Source organism: Eschrichtius robustus, chromosome 1 (assembly GCF_028021215.1).
Source record: "Eschrichtius robustus isolate mEscRob2 chromosome 1, mEscRob2.pri, whole genome shotgun sequence".
Classification (NCBI taxonomy): Eukaryota; Metazoa; Chordata; class Mammalia; order Artiodactyla; family Eschrichtiidae; genus Eschrichtius; species Eschrichtius robustus.
This window is the reverse complement of record NC_090824.1, coordinates 5,878,075-5,896,629: the sequence shown is the minus strand read 5'-3', so window position 1 is coordinate 5,896,629 and position 18,555 is coordinate 5,878,075. Positions and strand designations below refer to the sequence as shown.

Below are 18,555 nucleotides of genomic sequence, written 5' to 3'. Positions count from 1 at the left end.
TTGAGCATGTTAAAATCAGCTCGCTGAAACACACCCTAACTTGCCTCCATGGGCTCAGTCCAACCTCTCCCCCCTCCCCCACTGCATCCACCTCTCCAGATCCCCCAAAACTGAGCTCCAGAGGCCGGGTCTCACATAGTCAAAAGCAGGAAAAAGAGCCCATTAAGGAAAGCAGCGTTCAGGTGTATTCACAGAGCCCGTCCACTACTAAAAGGTTACTAAGCAAAAAGTCAAGTCCATGATACCAAAGAATGGAGTGACCTATGTTTTAAGAAATAAAATAGTTCTTTAAAGAAAAAAAAAAAAAAAGGAAAGGTACAGAAATACTTCTAAACACATTCAGAAGATTCCATAACATTGCAAACGCCTTAAATCTTCAGAGACACAACAGAGCTCATAACGATGCGATATAAAAGCATTCTTGGGGGCCCAACGAAGAGATTTGTTTTATTTAACGCTGTGCTTTTTCAAAGGTGCTAAACAGAAGAAAAGAAGGCCCGTCCATACAGGACGCTGAACTACAAGCCCTTAACTGGAGGAGATTCTCTGAGGCTGACAGCAAAATAGCAAGAGTGGAAGCTGCTTTCAGCATCTCGTTTCCAAGGTAGAAATTTAAACATGATCCTCCAACCCTTCTTTAATTCTTAGCAGGGCATCCATTTCTGAGGTACACGTTCATCACAGTAGCATTGGCATTCACCTTTCTTGAGTCATTTTTGTGTGTTGTTTTAGCGCAGAAGTTGTTAGAACATTCTCAAGTGTATTTGCATTTCAGCAGTTCAGTTGAAGGGGGTCATAAAAAAGTTGTGTAAAACAGAGGATTTTTTTTTTTTTTTTTTACTTTGAAGTTACCTAATTTTGTGTGGTCTGGGATTTCATTATAGTACCAGAGCTCAGGCTGGCTGATTCAACACCCAAGCAGATTATCAGCTGCCTCGGAAAAAGAAATAAAGAATGAATTTCTTGAATTTCAGCAACTACACAAAAGACTTGCATATGTCAAAATGCCGGACGAGAGTCCCCGTGAATGTAGCACCATTAATCAAAGCGCGATCTGGTGTCACTTTTGCCAGTAAAAACGATGCCGTTCCCCTCACCCCGCTCGTAGGCTCGTGCAGAAGACACACGAAGTGCGTCCCTCTGCTTTCATGTGTCTCCAAATAGCCTGCTCTCGGCACTTTTTATACACGCCTGGGGAAAACTACTGCTCCAGGGAGGCAGTCAACAAACGGCTTTTCTTGGGGAGGGGACGAGAGCTCGGGTAGATCTCACTGAGGTTTGGCTCTCTGGGAAGGAAGGAAGATTTGTGGGATGGGGAGCAGGCGGTGGGGAACAGAACACACAGGCCCCCAGGCCCAATCGTGTGAGTAAATAAAGAGAGCTGGGAAGTGACAAAGCCACGCTCAGAGCAGCCGGGTGACACAGACATTCATCCCTGGTCTTCTGATGTGCCCTCTCCTCATGAAAAAAATACACCAGTGGGCCCACAGCTAACACCACCTGCAGAAGCTTGGCCGGCATCAACAACTTGACCGTGGGCATGGTCCCCAAGGAGCATTTACTTTCCCCTGTCCTCCCAGATGTGACAACAGCATTAAACTTAGTCCAAAGTCCCTGGAGAGTTTCAGCTAAAGGTAGGACCTAACTGGACAGCCAGAAGGTCCTTCCTTAAGCCATAAGAGATGCAGGAGATAGTCCCCAAAGGTCAAGGACCCCATCTTTACCCTCCCCCATATAATATTTCTCTTCACACATTGTGGTATCTGTAGTCTATGTTTAGTTACAGCTTGTGAAACTCCCCCAAGTTCCAAGGCAAAGGATTGGGGATTTCTGAAATGAATTTTTTGAACGGTTTTCTGCAGGCCAGAGGCAACTGCCCCAGCCCAAGGCTTCGAGGTGACAAGTGAAGCCTCATCTCTGAGTTGTCAAACGAGCTCGCTGCCACAATATGCTTACAGCAGGCTTGATTCAAACATTAAATGAAGTAGAGAAATCATCAGATAAATTGCTGGCCCTCTGTACTGGAGAGTGAAGGCTCTTGCTCTGGCTGATGACAGCGCTAGGCTTTTGTCTGACCTAATTTATTTCTCTTTCAGGTTAGAATAAAGCACTCCTTTCCTGTCGCCACGTAACCTCTTCTGCCCATATACTGAACTCAAGCAGAAGACTCTGGGTTAACTGTGCTGTCTGCAGATTTCTTGAACTTGGAGAAGAAGACATTATAGATTCACAAATTCCGTGATCAAAAGCACACATATTCCCTCCCCAGCACGAAATTACACGGTTAGGGGAGAAATCGTCTCATTAAAAGCCATCCATTAAGGGCACCGTTTGGGGTGAAAGGTATTAGCAACGCTGGGTCTAGCAAGCACATACTGCTTCCAAACAAAGTTTTACACATTATTTGAGTTGGCATTTTATCTCTTTGGGGAATGGTGCTATTTCCTTTAGTACAGTGGGAACATTACCTAATAAATGGAATTGAGAATCCAAGTGTTATAAAATCTGAGCTGAAAGGATTTCCACTCATCAAGCTGTTTTAGACGCATGACTCCCCAGAGCAGTGGCAGATCCCCAGGTCTGTGACATGCAACACAGGAATGGACAAAACGAGGTTCACTCTTCCCAGACCCCCTCACCCCATCAGGCATGCCTCAACGACCTAATGCAATTCAGAAAGTCAAGACCACAGACTAACCGGAGGAAACACGCCCGTTCAAAGCTAACAATTGTAACTGGTTTTTTTTTTTTTTTTAAATTAAAAAGAAAAGAAAATTGCCCCCATCTGCCTAGTGAGGGCTTGTAAATCAATGCCGATGGCTTGAAAATAGATTTCTCAAACTTATATTCTCATTTTGTCCTGCTCGACTCTCTGCAGGAAAATCAATATTACAACTTCACACTTAGGACATTTTGCAGCAACGTAAACTGCTTTCGCGGCTGATGGAAGCCGGGTCCCGGCCCCTCGCAGCGACGGCTCCACGCATGACACGGGCACCGAGCTCCCCCTAGCTGCCAAGAAGCGCCAGACGCCGCTGGGCGTTGCAGCCTTGCCATCAACTAAAAGCCAATTCAACTGAAAGTTTATTTTGGAAAGTATTTTATCACAACAAGCAACAGAGAATGCAAAGCGATCGGAGAAAGGAGATGAAAAGGAAAAAGAGAAGGCGGGTGCAAGCCGTGTTCTAAGCCCAAAGACAGTGCCAAGAGCTCGATTCTGATAAGGCGCTAGAAACCGGTGCCCTCTACAGTGGGAAACTGATCGATTGCTTTGCGTGCTTCCATCTCACCTGAGACAGATGCTAATTACTGTCCAGTGCACCCAAAATCGGCCTTCCCTTTGGTCAATAAGACCCATCTAGCCCTGCACAGTGGCCAGCAAAGCATCACACCCCGCCATCTGACTCAGCCTCCCTCCATGTTCCTAAGGCCGCCTTCACCAAAGCAACTGCATTCACTCCAGCACTTGAGAAATGACTCTTTTTTCTGTTACGAAATATTTTGAAGGCCAGACAAAAATCGCCAAGGCCAAAGCACAGACAGAGAGCCACCTCCCACCCTCAAAAAAAAAGGAAATATGCCCCCGTACATAATTTGCAGGGAGGGAAAGACTACCCTTTAAAAATATTATGGGTTGTTAAAATATGCTCATGGCTATTTTCTCTCAGGTGTGAATTACAAATGAATAAAATCCGCCTGGCATAACACCTTGGATGAACACATTTCTATTCTCCCTTAGAATCAGAGCAGCTGACTTGTATCACACTTCTAATGATATGGGGTTCCCTTCTGTGCAGAAGGGAGACAAACTTCACTCCCCCCACCAACTACCAAATAAAAAGAGGGACCCAGGTCTTATGAAATTTATCAGAGGCCCAATTTTGAAAGATATGTGGACACCTGGAGATATACTCTACCCTGGGGAGTTAAGATAATTGTAAGCACAGCGGCCTTCAAAACACACAGCCACAGCAAAACCTAATTTAAAAGGCAAGCATGGAATTAACACAGCCTAACTTCCGCGTCAAATCTTGGGTCTCTAGTTGTTCTGCAAAATCGTGAATTCATACGGAAAATTACTAATCCTCCAAGGAAACCTGTTGGTGGGTTGTTGAAAAAAATCACCTTCGCTGGGGCTGTGTGATCTACCCTGGCCTTCTTATTTCCTTCGGGAAGCCTCAGAGCTCCTGCACGGCCTGGGGTTCATTTGCCTCCCCACTCACCCGTCCTGGCCCAGCGGGCTCACGGCCCTTCCCTCTGCCTGGTCAGTCACTGCTTCTCATCCTCTCCTTTCCACTGTCCCTTTCTCCTGTCACTGTGTTGTTTTGTGTTTGTTTTTATTAAAAGCTCTGTCTGTCCTCCAGTTTTAAAAGCCATATCCATCTGGGTCAAACATTTTGAAACAAACCAGAAGCCTAAGTCTTCATCCCCAGCTGTCTCCCACTCTCTCTTTTCTACCTCACCCCTCTTCTCACTGGCCCTGTCTGTAAATTTAACTAGCTCATTATGGAGCCCTTCTCCCACTTGCCAGCCCCCCTGCAAGATGATCGATGCTGTTTGTGTGCTCTTCTGTTTCTCAAACCATCAGTTATCCTAAGTTGCATCATCTCTAAAGAACCTGAGGCCGGCGGGCTGCCACCCAACTGAAAATGCACCACGTTTTAGGCTGTTTTCTTTCACATTTAAAATCTAAAATGTGGACCCCGGATCGGGGCTGTGACAGCACCCATTTTGCTGGCCAGGGCTCCAGAGCACCCGAGACCCACGACTCCTGCGTCACTGTGGAGAGGCACACTTGCACAGGCCCTACAGCCTAAACTGCATCCAATTCTTGCCTTTCCCCTGCCTGCACTCCCACCTCCCGGGTGACATAGGACAGACAGAAAAGCCAGCTGCTTTTGGATAATAAATAGCCTTGTCTGAAAACTGGTTGGACCACTCTCCCTGCTTAAACCCCTGCATATGCCCTGGGCTCTGTGCGCCCCAGAAAGGCAGGTGGGATATCCTTTGGCCCCTGGTCTCCTTCTCCCCACCTCTCCTTCCCTGCCACTGCTTCAGTGTCAGCCGGCTTCCCCCAGCACTGCTCTGAGCAAGACTGATACAGCCGTGAAACAAATGAAGGATGGAAGGATGTTGCACTAGGCACCCCTCGCCCCCCATGCCCAGCTGCCGCCAGTCCTCCTGGCCAGGGCTTTCTCCTGAGGTCCCAGGAACACCAGAGAGGAGAGAGCAAAAGCAAAGCGAACCTACCTGCTTCTTTCCCCCTTTACACACAACTGCAAACACTCCTGGCTCCTTCGCTGCTGCCAGCTTGGCAATGCACCCCAGACAACTCCCCCTTCCCGGACCCCCCTCCCCAAACTTCCCCCTCCTCAAAAACAACCCTTGCAATTATACAGAGGCTCTGTGGGGCAAATTGCCTCCTGGAGAAATTAGGCGTCTGCAAGTACAGACATTCTAACAGCCACTCCACCATCTAAACGGGGGAGGGGGGTAGAATAAGCGATTGCTAAAGGATTGGTAAAGGACGAAATGTCAACTGGCGATGAGGACCTTGATCAAACCAGGCTCAAATATGGTTGCAAAACATTTTGTTTTAAATGCAACCAGCGAGTCTTCTTTGATGTTACAATGATGAAAAATAGAAGTCCCCTTCCCTCCCTCCAGAAAGGTATCCCTCTCCCAAAGCAAGCCCACTTTAATATCTATTCCCTTCCCCCCAAAATAATAATAAATCCACAAATTCTTACTAATGTATCTGCTGTAACAAAGGAGAGATGGCAGCAGCAAATGCTCCAAGCTGATGGCGCCTATGCTGGGTTTTCAGGGGAGGGGAGAACCCCTTTATATATTTATTTACTTATTTAAATTTTTAAAAATATAACATAAATATTCGGCTCTCGGCCGCCCCGCAGCCAGTCCTCGGCGGCGGCTGGGCGCGCAGCCCTCTCCAGCTCCGCGCCGGCAGCCCGGCCCCAGCCTGACGAGGTGCTCCAAGGATTGCAGGAACACAACCTGCCCGCTGTTTCGATGGCACCCAGAGGACGTTTTATTTCTATTGCAGTTTTCAAAAAAAAAAAAAAGCAAAGGCGACCCAGGCACCGCGAGAGAAAGGACCGCGGGGAAAGGTTTGCGCGCGGCGGAGCAGCGGCCCCGCGGGCTGCGGCGGGCGGGGAGTGCTGCGAGCCGACCTTCCGGGTGCAAGCGTGCAGGCAGCCGGGCGAGCTCCCCTGCAAACCCCGTACCTGGCCCGCTCCCGCACGCTTCTTCCCTTTGCTAAACAAACCCGACTGGGGCGCTGGAAGCTGCTGCGTCTCTGCCCCGCTGCCTGACTTTGCCCGCCCCGCCACTTGCTTGAAATCCACACGATTTCAGCCGGAGGATTTCCACTGCGACCTGCCTTGTTTATTTAGATAGGGGAGATGAAAGATCCGAGATAGGAAGATGGGTGAGAGATTGATAGATCTCTTTCCTTTTTTCTTTTTTTCTTTCTTCCCTCCCCCCCCCCCCCACTATTTTACAGGCACATCCCTCTCTTCCCACTCCTAGCTAACAACGCTTTTTTTTTCCCCCGTGGCGGGGATTTTTCACCAGCCCCCGACGCCCCCACCTTTTTTTGGAGTGGGGGAAAGAAGACAAGATCATCCCAGGAGACAGACGGAGGTGGGGAAATGGGGGTTGGGGTGCAGGAGCCCGGCAAACAGCCACGCAGCTGGATTCTTTTGCAAATAGCAAGAGGAGGGGAGAGAAAGGCGGCTGCGGAATCCTAGGACCGGCGTGGCCGGCGCCCTGCCCGGCCGGGTGCAGCGCCTGGGGGACTCGGAGCCGGCGGCCGCCCCTCGCCTCGCATCTCCCCCAGGCCCGAGCGCACCCCGCTCTCCTCCGCCCGCGCCGTCAGCGCGGACCCACGCGCTAGCCAACTTTTCCCCACTTCCCGGCTCCCCCCTCCCCCTCCGCTCCCCCAGCCCCCTCCCCCTCCTCTCCAAACCCCGCCACCAGCGCCGCCGCCACCACACACGCCGCTCGGAGGGGCGAGCGTCCAGCCGGGATCCGCGCGCACACACACACCTCCTCCAGCCCGCGCGCCCCCTCCCCGGCCCGGAGCCCGCTCCGCAGGCCCCCGAGCCCGAGGCGCGTCTGACTGCGCAGAGCCCGGACTCTCCGGGCTGCAAAGAAACTTTCCCAAGGCCCCCCGCCCCCTACCATGCTCTGGGCCGACGCCGCTGCCTCTGCGAGCCCGCGGGCCTCCCCGGCGCCCGGCCCGGCTGCGCCTGGCTCGGTGTCCCCAGCCCCGGGCGCCCGGAGCCCCATCCTCCGGCCCCTCGCGCGCACTCCGCAGGCACTTACGGGTGATGAGCTCCCTCTGGGACAAGTGCTGCGGGTTGCCCTGTTTGCGGCGGGACATTGCCCCGGCATCTATTCTGGCATCGCCCGGAGAGCTGCACCGATGGGGGGAGCCGGGGGAGGGGTCCGAGCCGCCGCCGCTGCCGCCGCGCCGCGCCGCTGCCGCCGCTGCCGCCGCCGCCGCGCCTCCTCCTCTGCCCGGGTTGGTGTTTTGGTTTTTTTTTTTTTTCCTTCCCCTCTTGCCCTCTCTTCCTCCTCTTCTTCTTCTTTATTTTGCGCTTTCTTCTATGCTGTTTTTTGTTTTGTTTGCAAAAAAAGAAAAAGAGAAGGAAAAAGAAAAACCTCTCGATCTAAAATAGGAGAAAGGCAAAAAAAAAAAAAATCTGCTCTTGCTTGCCGCGGACTGGCTGGTTTCTTCAATAATATATTCTTTTCAAGGAAAAAAAAATTGCTTACACTTCTTCAAACTGCTTGGCCTCCTGGACTTGCAAATGTCTTCTTGAACTTAAACCGGATTTTGCACCGGCTCCTGACACTTTCTTTCAGGGTCTGGTAGGTGGAAAGCGCACTTCTACCAGGAGGGGGAAAAGGAAAAAAAAAAATGCAAATAAAAAATAGAAGAAAAAGAAAAGAAAAAAAAGCAAAGAAAACTTGGGGACTTGTCTCGTACCCCCTCACCCCGCCCCCTCCAAAAACCCAAAGCAATGTAAAACTGCCCCGGTTCGGTTGTTTCTGGGTTTTCTGCGGGCTGCCTGTTTTTTTCTCGGAGACTGACCCTTCCGAGGCTCTGGGGGGACTCCAGGAGCGGCTCCTTCCCAGTTCCCCTGGCAGGCTGGCGCCGGCCGGAGAGGCTGCCGGGTCCCCGCGAGCGCTCCCCAGCGCTCCCCTGGCGCCGCGGGCCCGAGGGGAGCTGGGCTGAGGGGCGGCTCGCCCAGTGCGCCTGGGTCGGTGCGGGCGCGGACTGGGAGCTATAGATTGCAACGTGAAGATGGCGGAGTCCGGGTTCTCTGGGAGCTCTCGGTCTCTCTATGGCTGGGGCTGCCTCTGTACAATGGGATAAAATTCAAGTTCAAGTGCGGACGTGACGTTTAATCTGCACTAGAGACAAAAAGACCCAGAGAGTCGGAGCAGTGGGGGCGACTAGCGGTGGCTTTTTAACATTGTACCCTGTAAGAGAACAAGAAAGCACACACATACACACACTCGCGCGCGCGCGCGCGGACACACACACACACTCACACACACATTCACCCGTGCGCACACCCGCAGTCCAGGCCGGCCACACGTGCAGCGTTTTAGTGCGCTCCTCTCCTCCCCGTACACTGCCAGCGCAAAACGCCCGGTGGGGGTGGGGGGAGGGAGGACGCTGGGCAGGATATTTTTAAATAAAAGAAAATCCTCCATCCCTCCTCCCCTCCAGGGAGCTGGACCCCGAGAGAAGAGGGGCGGAGTGCGCTGTGCGTGGAAGTAAGTTGAATCAACGCAAGTCCCCACCCACTCATCCGAAAGCTCTTTGGGGGTGGGGGGGGCGTGGGGATGGCTGTGAAAGAGGGTTCGGGTCGACACGGGGACTGGGGGCAGATGGTCAATTGTTTCATCTCCCTCGAAAAGTAGCTTGGTTGTTTTCACTTTTGTTTTATTGAGGGGTCGGGGTTAAACTTCCAAAAAGTGTCTCCATATAAATCCTGATATTCCAAACTCGGCGAGAGCGAAGCGGACAAAATAAAAGATGCTAAGAGGAGAGAATGAAGAGCACATTTGGGGGAGGGGAAACGTGAGACCTTGCCTAAGTCGCATTCCGGAAGGAATGTTCACCCGAATCTGTGCGCTCCCTCCGCCTCATCCCATTAACTCCTTGGGGTGTACACGGACACCCCGGCCCCAACGTCGAGATCTGTGGGAAGTGTGGGGGTGAGGGGCAGGGCTGCTCCACGTGGGAGAGGTTCTCGTACCTGCTGACCCAGAAGTAGGTGTGGCCGGATCTCTGGACCCACTCGTGTGGGTGACCCCCTCAGGTCCCCCAGTTCCCTCCCACCCCCTGACAATTACTGCAGCCTGGAAGTAACGCCCCCCTCCCCCAGGGCTCCTCCGCCCAGGGCAGGACTGGAAATCGCCCGTCAGACTGGGAAGGACACAGCTGCCTTGTCAGCCGTTTGATCTGCAGCCGGCGAGGACAAGAGGAGTTGTGGGCGCCTGTCCGTGGCCGGGGGACAAGGCCAGGCCACAGCCCGCGTGGACCTCCACCCCCCCCCCCCCCACCTCCAACCTCCTCGTCCCTCCCCAGGCCGCAGCCAACTTCATCTATTTCGCGACTTGCCCTCCCGGCTGGGCGCGCCACGCGGCCGGCCCCCTCACCCTTCCCAGGGCTTCTCGGGTCTGGGCCGGGAGGCGGCGAGGGCGGGTCCGGGCCTGGCTCGGGACTGGGCTTCGCGGGCGAGCCCAGCTGCACCCACCCCACCCCGCCCCCAGGCCGGGCCCTGGCGGCCTCACCGGAGCGAAAGGCTGGGCCGTGACGCCTCCGGGCGCGCCGCCTCCCTCAGGGCCTTTTCCTCGGGGGAGGATACGGGGGTGGGGGCGTTCGCCCCCAAGGTCGTGGGTCGGGCGACTGCACCGACAACTTCACAGAGCGCAGCGCCCATTAGCGAGGACAGAGAGACCTCCCAGCCCAAGCCACCCCCCCTAAAAAATAATAACAATAAAATGTGCCCTAGCATGCAGCTCTGCGGACCGGGCGGCAGGGTCGGCGGACGAGCGGGTGGAGACTGGGCGGAGGGGGCGGCATGGGGGGCGAAGGGGCGCGGGTGGCGAGCCAGTCCGCACTAGCTACCCACCCGGGGCTGCACGCTGCAGCCCATCACCCACCACCTACACCCCACCTCCACGTGGTCCAAAGTCTGGAAGCACCTCCTCCCATGCAGCTCTACCACGAAAATCTTTCCAGGAAAGTGGCCTAAGTAAGAAAAAATGCCCACACGCACCTTAAATAAACTTCTTAAGAAAGCCATAAACCGGCCATCCCAACTTGCCCACATTCTTAAATTTGGGAGAGCTCTCTTTCTGAGCACTGGTGGTGCGAAGTCCAGAGAGGGATAGCGCTTTGCCCAAGGTCACACAGCGCACGGGGGCAGGTCTGGACTCAAATCGCCGCGGCTGGCCTGCCTCCCCGCGCCGCCGGCGCTCCGGCGCCCGAAATCTCAGCACGCGACCCTCACCCTTCCGGGGCCGATTACAAGGATGGGGGCACCCGGTCTGTGGCCTGGGGGAATGGGGCAGCCCCCTCCTAGGAAGGGGGCCCCTCCGCGGCCTGTGCAGGATGCCTGGGGCCCCGGCTGCAGCTGCCTAGTCGCGCGCGCTCGGGCGCCTGGGTCCGGGGAGGGGGCACCCCCGCCCCACCCCCGCCCCACCCCCAGCAGGAAGTAGCGGGCAGGGGGCGGCGCGGGCCGCGACTGACCCGGGGAGCACTTCCTCATTGGCCCCACGCTGCCCCGACGGCGGGAAGAGGGACGCGCGGGGCGGGCCGGCGCAGGGCTGGACACGCCGCCGCCCGCCGGCGCGCTCCACCTCGCGGCGGCCAGGGAGAGGCTGCCCTGCCCCTGCCCAGCCCTGTGCTGGCCCCTTCGCCCTCCTCCCCCTCCTCCTCCTCCTCCTCCTCTCGGGAGAGGCGGCCGGGTGCAGGCAGCGAGCGATCCCAGCTGCCGCTCCAGTCTCCTTTTTTTCCCTCTGCCCGTCTGGCACGGGCATCATTAGCGCTGAAAGCTGTTAATGTCTGGTCTCACAGCTCCCCCTTTAGTCTTGCTATGCTCCCTGTCTCGCGTTCCAAGTCGGATCAATAGCTGCCTCTCCGCCGACCTTGACCTCTCCCTCGACCCCGCCCGGCTTGGGCATCTGGCCCCCAGTTTCCCCACTCTCCCGATGCCCAGACAACAGGCAGGCGGAGCGGGAGTGGGGTGGCGTAGCTCGGGTCACAGCCCCGTCCCTACCCCCTCCTCAGGACCCCTGGCAGGCAGGGGATCCAAGACCCTTCTGAGAAGGTTACTGCACACACACACAGACACACACACACCACTCCCTGACCTATCAAGCCTTTGTTTAGAATAAAAGTCACTCCCATCCCCAAAATAGGGTGGGGGGCGGGGGGCAGGGGCTTAACATATGAAAATATAAATGGGAAAAGTGCAAGTACAAATGTGGTCCTAAAGTAATACCACAATACTTCCGACTCTTTTCTTCAGAACCTGCTGTAGACCTACTGTGTGCTCCGCCCAGAGCTGGGGCTTTGTGCAGACTGCAATCAGACAGAAAGAAATGCCACATTTTCTGCACCATCTTTCAAAAAAAAGGAGAGGTCAGAAAGCTTTTTGAACTCACAAATATTTCTAGCTTCACAGTGCGTTCCAGCAGATAATCCTTAAAATTTTTTAGTTTCTTTAAATTTCTTTATTGGGGACTAGTTCGGAAATCATAAATCAATTATCAAATCAGAGTGTCTTTTTGTTAACCTTGTGTGGAGCTCTGAGTCCCAGTGTGTGCTGCGCGGACCACGCCATGCAATGGGGGCAGATTAAACAGTCACGTGACCCCCTAGCCAAGCTTCTTGTCTAAAATTCTTTGAACAATTCTCAGTGCGTAACTCTTAGCTAAGGTGGGGCTCTATTCGAGATTCTGCAATGTTATCGTTGCCTTCTGAGCTGTTATATTTTATATTATGTCTTTACAAAAAATTGGAACGAATCGAGATGTGTAGTGTCAGTAAAAATGGGAACTCAATATTTCTGCAGAAAGAAAATCGTCGTTTCATTTGTTTGTTTGGTTTTTAAACACGGATCCACCCTCTAAAATGTAGTCAGATAACTTTGTAGCAATATAAAAACTCAACAACACATCTTATCAAATTACCTTGGGCTTCATTTCTGATGCTTTAAAAAAAAAAAAAATCCAGTCAAAGAGAAGGCAAATCTTTTCGTATTCACAGGTGTAGGGCAAACTCAGAGGCAAACTGTGTCTGCTGATTTCTATTCCTTGGAGTCTATAAACGCTATTGACTGCGAAGATGAGGATAAGTAAAACACATCGATCTGATCAGTGGATTGACTTGTTTTAACTTTCGAAGAAACTGCAATGGAAGTCCTAAGCAAATCATATTTATGTACATATTAATAAGGTTCCCAAGATGGCCTTTATCTCCTTCTTTACTGTTCCAGAATCTCTAGGAGCTATCAAATCCAGAAGCCTAAAAAGACAAAAGAGGCATTTTAAGCTTCCTGGCATATCTTGTAGAATTATTTTATGTCATTTCTGAAAATTACAGCAAATTTCTAAGAGCCATAGCTCTCAATTAAGGCTTTGCTAGATTTGGAGAAGTTTTTTGCATTGTCACCTTATAGCAGAGACAGGACCACAAAACTTGCCTTCCAACAAGTGTTAGGTTGATCCTTTCCATGCACTGAATTTAGCAACATTGCTTTTGTTAAAACATGGCTTCATTTGCACCTTATTTGTTTCTGCGGTAATACCTGGGCTTGATACAGTGGTAGATTTCTGACTACCAGAAGCATGGAAGCTCTAGGAAATTGAGACATCCCTGCCTGCTGGCTTTATAGCTGCAGCCTGCAAGGGGTTAAACCAAAGTCACTGTTCCTGATTCATGTATTATTTTCCTTAAAAAATACTTACCCAGCTCTCCGTATATGAAAAAGACTTACGCCCACATTGAATGTTCCTAGCTCTGTCCCTGTCATCAGAAATGATATTGAATGGCTCAGTACTAGGGGATCTGGAACTATTTCTACAGCTTTCTCACCTCATTTGGAATTTTCTTGCCTTGCTAATTTTAATTCTTTAGTTGAGTCATCAATTCAAATTTGGTAGGGATTGGCATCACCCAGTTGGTCGACTTGGTAGAAATATTGTTCACGAAGATGTTCAGACTCCACCAAATCCCACCCCCCCCCCACATACACAGAGATCAGAGTGGTTGTGGGGAGTGTGGTGTGTGAGTGTGTGTGTGTGTGTGTGTGCTGTCCAAAAAAGGTCTCTCTGCTGCTTTCCGTCTTGTCACCAAGTCTCCAAATTGTATATCTGAAAATGCAAAACGCACACACAGACACCAGTTTGAATTCAGTGGGCTAGTGACCATCAGTCTACCCTATTTAGAGCACAGACAGGGAAGAGAAAGAGAGTTAAAATGGTTCATTTGGGGAAAGAACTGGGATTCAGAAGGGAATTTTCAGTTCCAACTCTGGCTGTCAGCGGCTGTCGTCAGACCTGGTGCTACAATGAGGTGTCTTGGTGATAGGAAACGGGGAGGCGCCGAGGAGGGAGGCAATAATGATCACCTTCTTAACAAGGGTTTTATGAGGCTGTGAGGATTAATTAGTTTGTATCCTTAAGCAGTTTGAGAAAGAGGAAGTTTCAGTAAATGCTAAGCTGGAGTTGTAGACACCTCTGACTCAGTTGTGAGCTCTGCGCCCCTCCCCCCCGCCCCCCCCCCCAACAATCGTAGGCTCTGAATGCTCCTGTCTGTGCTGTGATGCTCTACAAAGGAAGTGGTGAAAAAGGGAAGTGAGGGGGAAGCACTCAGTTAGGAAGGAGCACAGGAGAGAGAGGCGTGAGTCAGGCGAGCATCCCTCTGAAAGGCAAAGGCACCGTTAATGAGGATGCTGCAAGGGGGCACTTACCAAAAAAATAAACCTAAAAACCGGCCAACACCTTGTTTTCAGATATGTCTTCCAGAGCTGGAAAAGACAAGGGAATCTGGGAGAGCTCATCGGCTGTTTCATAGTTTTAGAAAGACCCACAGTATGCTTTCAAGTGAATTCAACAAAGGTATTTTGTATCCTAGAAAACACTTAAGGGCCATTCCCTCTGTTCAATAGCGGAGGGTTAAGGTTGCAAGCTGACAAATAAACAAGCCTCTACAACACAAAGTTTGAACTGCAGGTGCATTATTGGAGGTGGAATAATATATCTACAGTACGTGGAAGTTATCAAAGTTCTTCCATTGTGCGCATTCTAACACGTTGCATCTGCTTGAAGACACAATTTACAAGGCTCAACTTACAAGGCAGACAATTTGCTACAACAAAAGATAATTAATGCTGTAGAGGGAAAACTGAGACGCTGGATTGCTGTGCATTCTGGTATTAGTTTAAGCTGGGTCCTTTAAAAAAAATGATTTCAGTGTGATTTTAAGCCTTTGGAATCAAAACAACAATGGCTTCTAAAATATGGATGTGGCAATAATGTTTCCAATTTGAACTTGCAACAAAGCCACTCTGCTTCTCTCTCTGCCCCTCTCTCTCTCTCTCTCTCTCTCTCTCTCTTTCTCTCCCATATGTGTCCTGCAATGGAACACTGCACAGGAGCAAAGACACCCATCTTTGACCTGTCTCTGATGGTCCACCATCTCCACAGGGCAGATCTATGGTCGATTTTTTCACATTTGAATTTGGACTTCCAGATTCCAACCCATAGATTCATCAACTGTTGAGATTTAGCACAGGCATCTGCAGTTTCATTGTTTGTATCTGATTAACAGGAACAATTAGAGAACTGAAGAGTGAGGACGCCTGTTTGGGGACCGTCTCGGTATTGTACCCAGACCACACATTCCAGCTGGGAAGGAACACAGTAATGTAAGCATTAGTGGATTTAACGCTCTGCATCGTGTTTGGGGAATTGAATTGTTGATGTTTCTGGCAAGAACTCATACTCCAATTGAAATCTATCAAACACCTTAATTAGCTCTGGGTACCTAAAGGCACCCAACCCAGAGGCAAGTTGGAAAGCAGGAGAAGACAAGGGCAGGAGCTGCACGAGGGTGGCCGGGGCCTCCCTGAGTTCCCCCCAGGGTCCTCTGGCCTCAGTTTCAGGACCAGGATGCACGGGCCATGGTGCGAAGTTGCAACAACCCTGACTCTCACCGCGGTGGCCATGGAAGACAAGATGGAGGATCTTTGGATGGTTTGACGGGTGTCAGCTAACGGGATGGGAAGAGGCCACAGTGACACGAAGCCGTTGCCGATGGTAACTGAAGTCTTTTCCTTCAGCCAACCATTCCACATGGACCTCAGCACAAATTATTGTTTTCAATTACCACCTGTGTATTCCTTCCCATGCAACTTATTGATGTAAAATTACAGCTACACCGGTATAAATAAGTTATGCTGCAGTTGTAAAATGGAAGAAATTTTGTTGTAGCAATTATGTTCAGCAAGATGACAAAATAAATTTCCAGAGCTGTGCCTGCAGTAACCTGGGGAATTTAAACCTCATAATTTCCATTCATTTCAGATAATTTGGAGTAATTTCTATATGTAATAACTTTGTAATGAAAAACACAGCGGTACTGAAGTGATTTCACTCAGTTTTTTTTTTTTTCTCCTATGGTATACATGGCACAAAATAAATGATAAAAATAATATTTCCTTTTTATATGTGTGTGTGTTGAGTAATTCCTTCAGCAAAAAAATCATAAACTAATACCCAGACTAAATCTCTGTCCACAAAATGAAAAATAAATTGAGTTAAAGAAAGTGAAAAAGTATGAAAGGCTTTGGATGTTTTATTGTGACTTTATTGAATTGTCTTATTCTCAGGTTCCTTCTGATCTCTAAGGGTTACACTTCCCAAGTAAGGGGTGAATGCAGACCTGCCCCCAGATTCCCAAGAGGGGGCCGCAGGGAGACCCCCAAAGCTGGAATATCCAGGCCAGGTAGCGATTTCTTCCCCAGAAACTGTAAGGAAAGGCGGTCTCCTCCTGAGATCAGCTGGGCTGTTCTGAGTTGCCACTTCTCATCAAGGTCTTTAACAGCAACTTTCTCCGCGACTGGAAATGACTTATTAGGCTGGGCAGTGGTCACGGAGGGCCTCCTTTAATTAAAGACATGTGAGGTGGCGCTGCTTCCCTGGCTGCCCCGGTGCCCTGCCCGACCTCTGACAGTGACACCCGCCACAGATGTACAGAGCCCCCAGACGCCCCGTGTGATCCAGCAGAAGCTCCCACTGCGTTGTTGGAGGTGACAAGGATGACAGCAGCTGCATTACTCCCAGTGCCGTGCAATTAGCCTCCAGGGCCCATCAAGGGTTTCCTCCAGAATGAAAAATGGAGGCTGGATCTGGATGAGTCATCTACCCCCTAAACCCTGCCTGCCAGGAGGGAAGGCCAGACCACTTGTCAGCCCCAGAGAGGGCTGCCTGCTGCCTCCTACTAGAGTTTCTCCCCCTGCCCTGCACGATCCTGCCACTGCGTGCAGCCAGGGGCGCAGACCTGGGGTCTCGGGCTGTGTACCAGGTGCCCACTGGCTGGGTGGTCTGGGGAGAGGGGAGAGGGCCTTCATTCTCAGCTCAGCGACCTCCCTTGTCAGATGGGGCTCCAGAGCACCTGTGGGCTACTGGCTGAGCAGAGGTAAGTGCTGGCCCAGTCCCTGGCACATAGCAGTCACCCCATAAGCATCGCTGTGACTCATCCTTTCAACAATGCACACTGATGGGTGCCTGCCGTGTGCCAAGCATGCTGAGGTCCAAAGACTGCTGTGTGGTTGCTCGTTCAGACAGACCTGAATTTGCCACACCACCCCTGCTCCGAGGACCACGTGGTAAAGCAGACACAGTTACAGGACTGCAGTAGTTATAACATAGCCCGCCAAAGGGTCTCGTGGCCGTGCATCCTAAGTGCCATAGGAGCAAAGGAGTAGGCGGCAGGGGTCCTGAACAGAGTACAGAATTTTTCCCAGACCCTCAAGGCCTGCTAGTTCTGAGAGAGAGACTCGGGCGGTTTATCTCATCTAATCCTGGGAAGAGAAGGACCTTCATCCCCAGGAAGCCCAAGGCCAGTCGTGAAGAGGCCGGGCCAGAATCACCACCAGGTTTGTCTTGGGTACAACCATGCCACCAGCCTCTGCCCAGATGGGACTCCCAGCCATCCTGCAAGGCATCAGCAGGTGGCTGGAGGCACCACTGGGTGTGGAACTAAGTCAGCAAAGCAAAATGAGTGCAGGACCGGAACCCAGGAAGAAAGAAAAAATTTAAAGAGAAGCAAGGATGGGGTTAAGAGAGGAAGTATTTTTCCACTGGGGACAGCAAGATCCAGGAAAACACGACCATGGCTCTGAAACCAAATAATCTAGAAATGGGATGAAGGAGCAAAAATAAAGAAGATCTGGATATGCCGAATCTCAGAGAGGGCTCAACAGAAGAAAGGGGCTTGAAGTCCAGCCAGAGGGAGTGGGGGTAGACAGAGGGGTCTGCTGGTTAAATTTTAGAATAGACAAATACTAATACTGGTACAGACTGTTACAGAGTGCAGAGCCCGGTCCCCACCCCGACTTGAGTTTCTCCTTCCAGCAACCTTGTGAGATGTGCAGGGTGGGGCACAAGCATCTTGATCCACACCTCTGAGAGGCACAGGGGTTGAGGCCCTGCTGTACCCACTGTTTGCTGGGAAACCTCAGGAGAGCTGCTGCCCTTCCCAGCATCCCAGGTCCTCCTATGTTACGTCCTAGACTCTCAGCGAGGATTACATCAGATAATCTATTTGAAAACCCGGATCACGGGGCCTGACACATAGTAGGAATTTAATAAATTATAGATATTATTCTTTTCTTGGAGCCTTACGCTGAGATCAAGAGGAAATTCACATCCAACCCAATCTATGGTATACACTTGAGCATTTCATTTCAGGAGTGAAAAGAGTAATTCTCCCTGGATTTCATTCATGAGCATATTTAACTAATGTTGGTGAAGCACCTACTATGTGTCAGGGACCAGGCTAAGCTCTGGGCAGACCCAGAGGTTAGCCTTGTCTTTATCAGCAAGCAGGCACATCACTGGGCTCTGAGCTCCTCAAAGCAGATGACAAAGTCTGCCTTTCCTCCTCTGCCCATGACGGGCATATAGTAGGTTATCAATGAACAAGACAGCAAGACCTCCATACAAGACTTAATAGGTCTGCACGGGGGCCCTGAAAAAGCCAAGCCTGCAGAACTAAGACCGAGAAGACACCCTTTGGTGTGTACGCGGACGCCATCTCGGAGATGGGGACCAGACCCTCACCATTTCCTTCTCTTAATCTCCAAATTCCCCATAGTCAACATTTATGGCTTTTATAATCAGCCACAAGAAATTAAAAATTAAAGGTTGTGGCCACTGTACTTTGTGTTAGCAGAGAGGGGGGAGATAAACTAACCACCTAGGAAAAAATGGCTGGAAGGA

The 18,555-nt window shown here is 51.2% G+C and overlaps 1 protein-coding gene across 6 annotated transcripts in view; it reads right to left on the bottom strand.

The window, feature by feature from the left end:
- The window catches only part of BCL11B (BCL11 transcription factor B), a 94,502-nt gene extending 83,844 nt beyond the window's left edge, over nt 1–10,658 (bottom strand). For 5 of the 6 annotated variants that reach the window (XM_068550051.1, XM_068550257.1, XM_068550109.1 and 2 more), the window contains exon 1: nt 7,348–7,483. In XM_068550051.1, the coding sequence (XP_068406152.1) occupies nt 7,348–7,405 (58 nt within the window). In that variant the 5' untranslated portion in view covers nt 7,406–7,483. Of the gene's footprint in view, nt 1–7,347; nt 7,484–10,322 lie in introns of those variants that run through there. The other variant, XM_068550185.1, reaches the window with a different exon arrangement.
- Nucleotides 10,659–18,555: the final 7,897 nt, after the last annotated feature.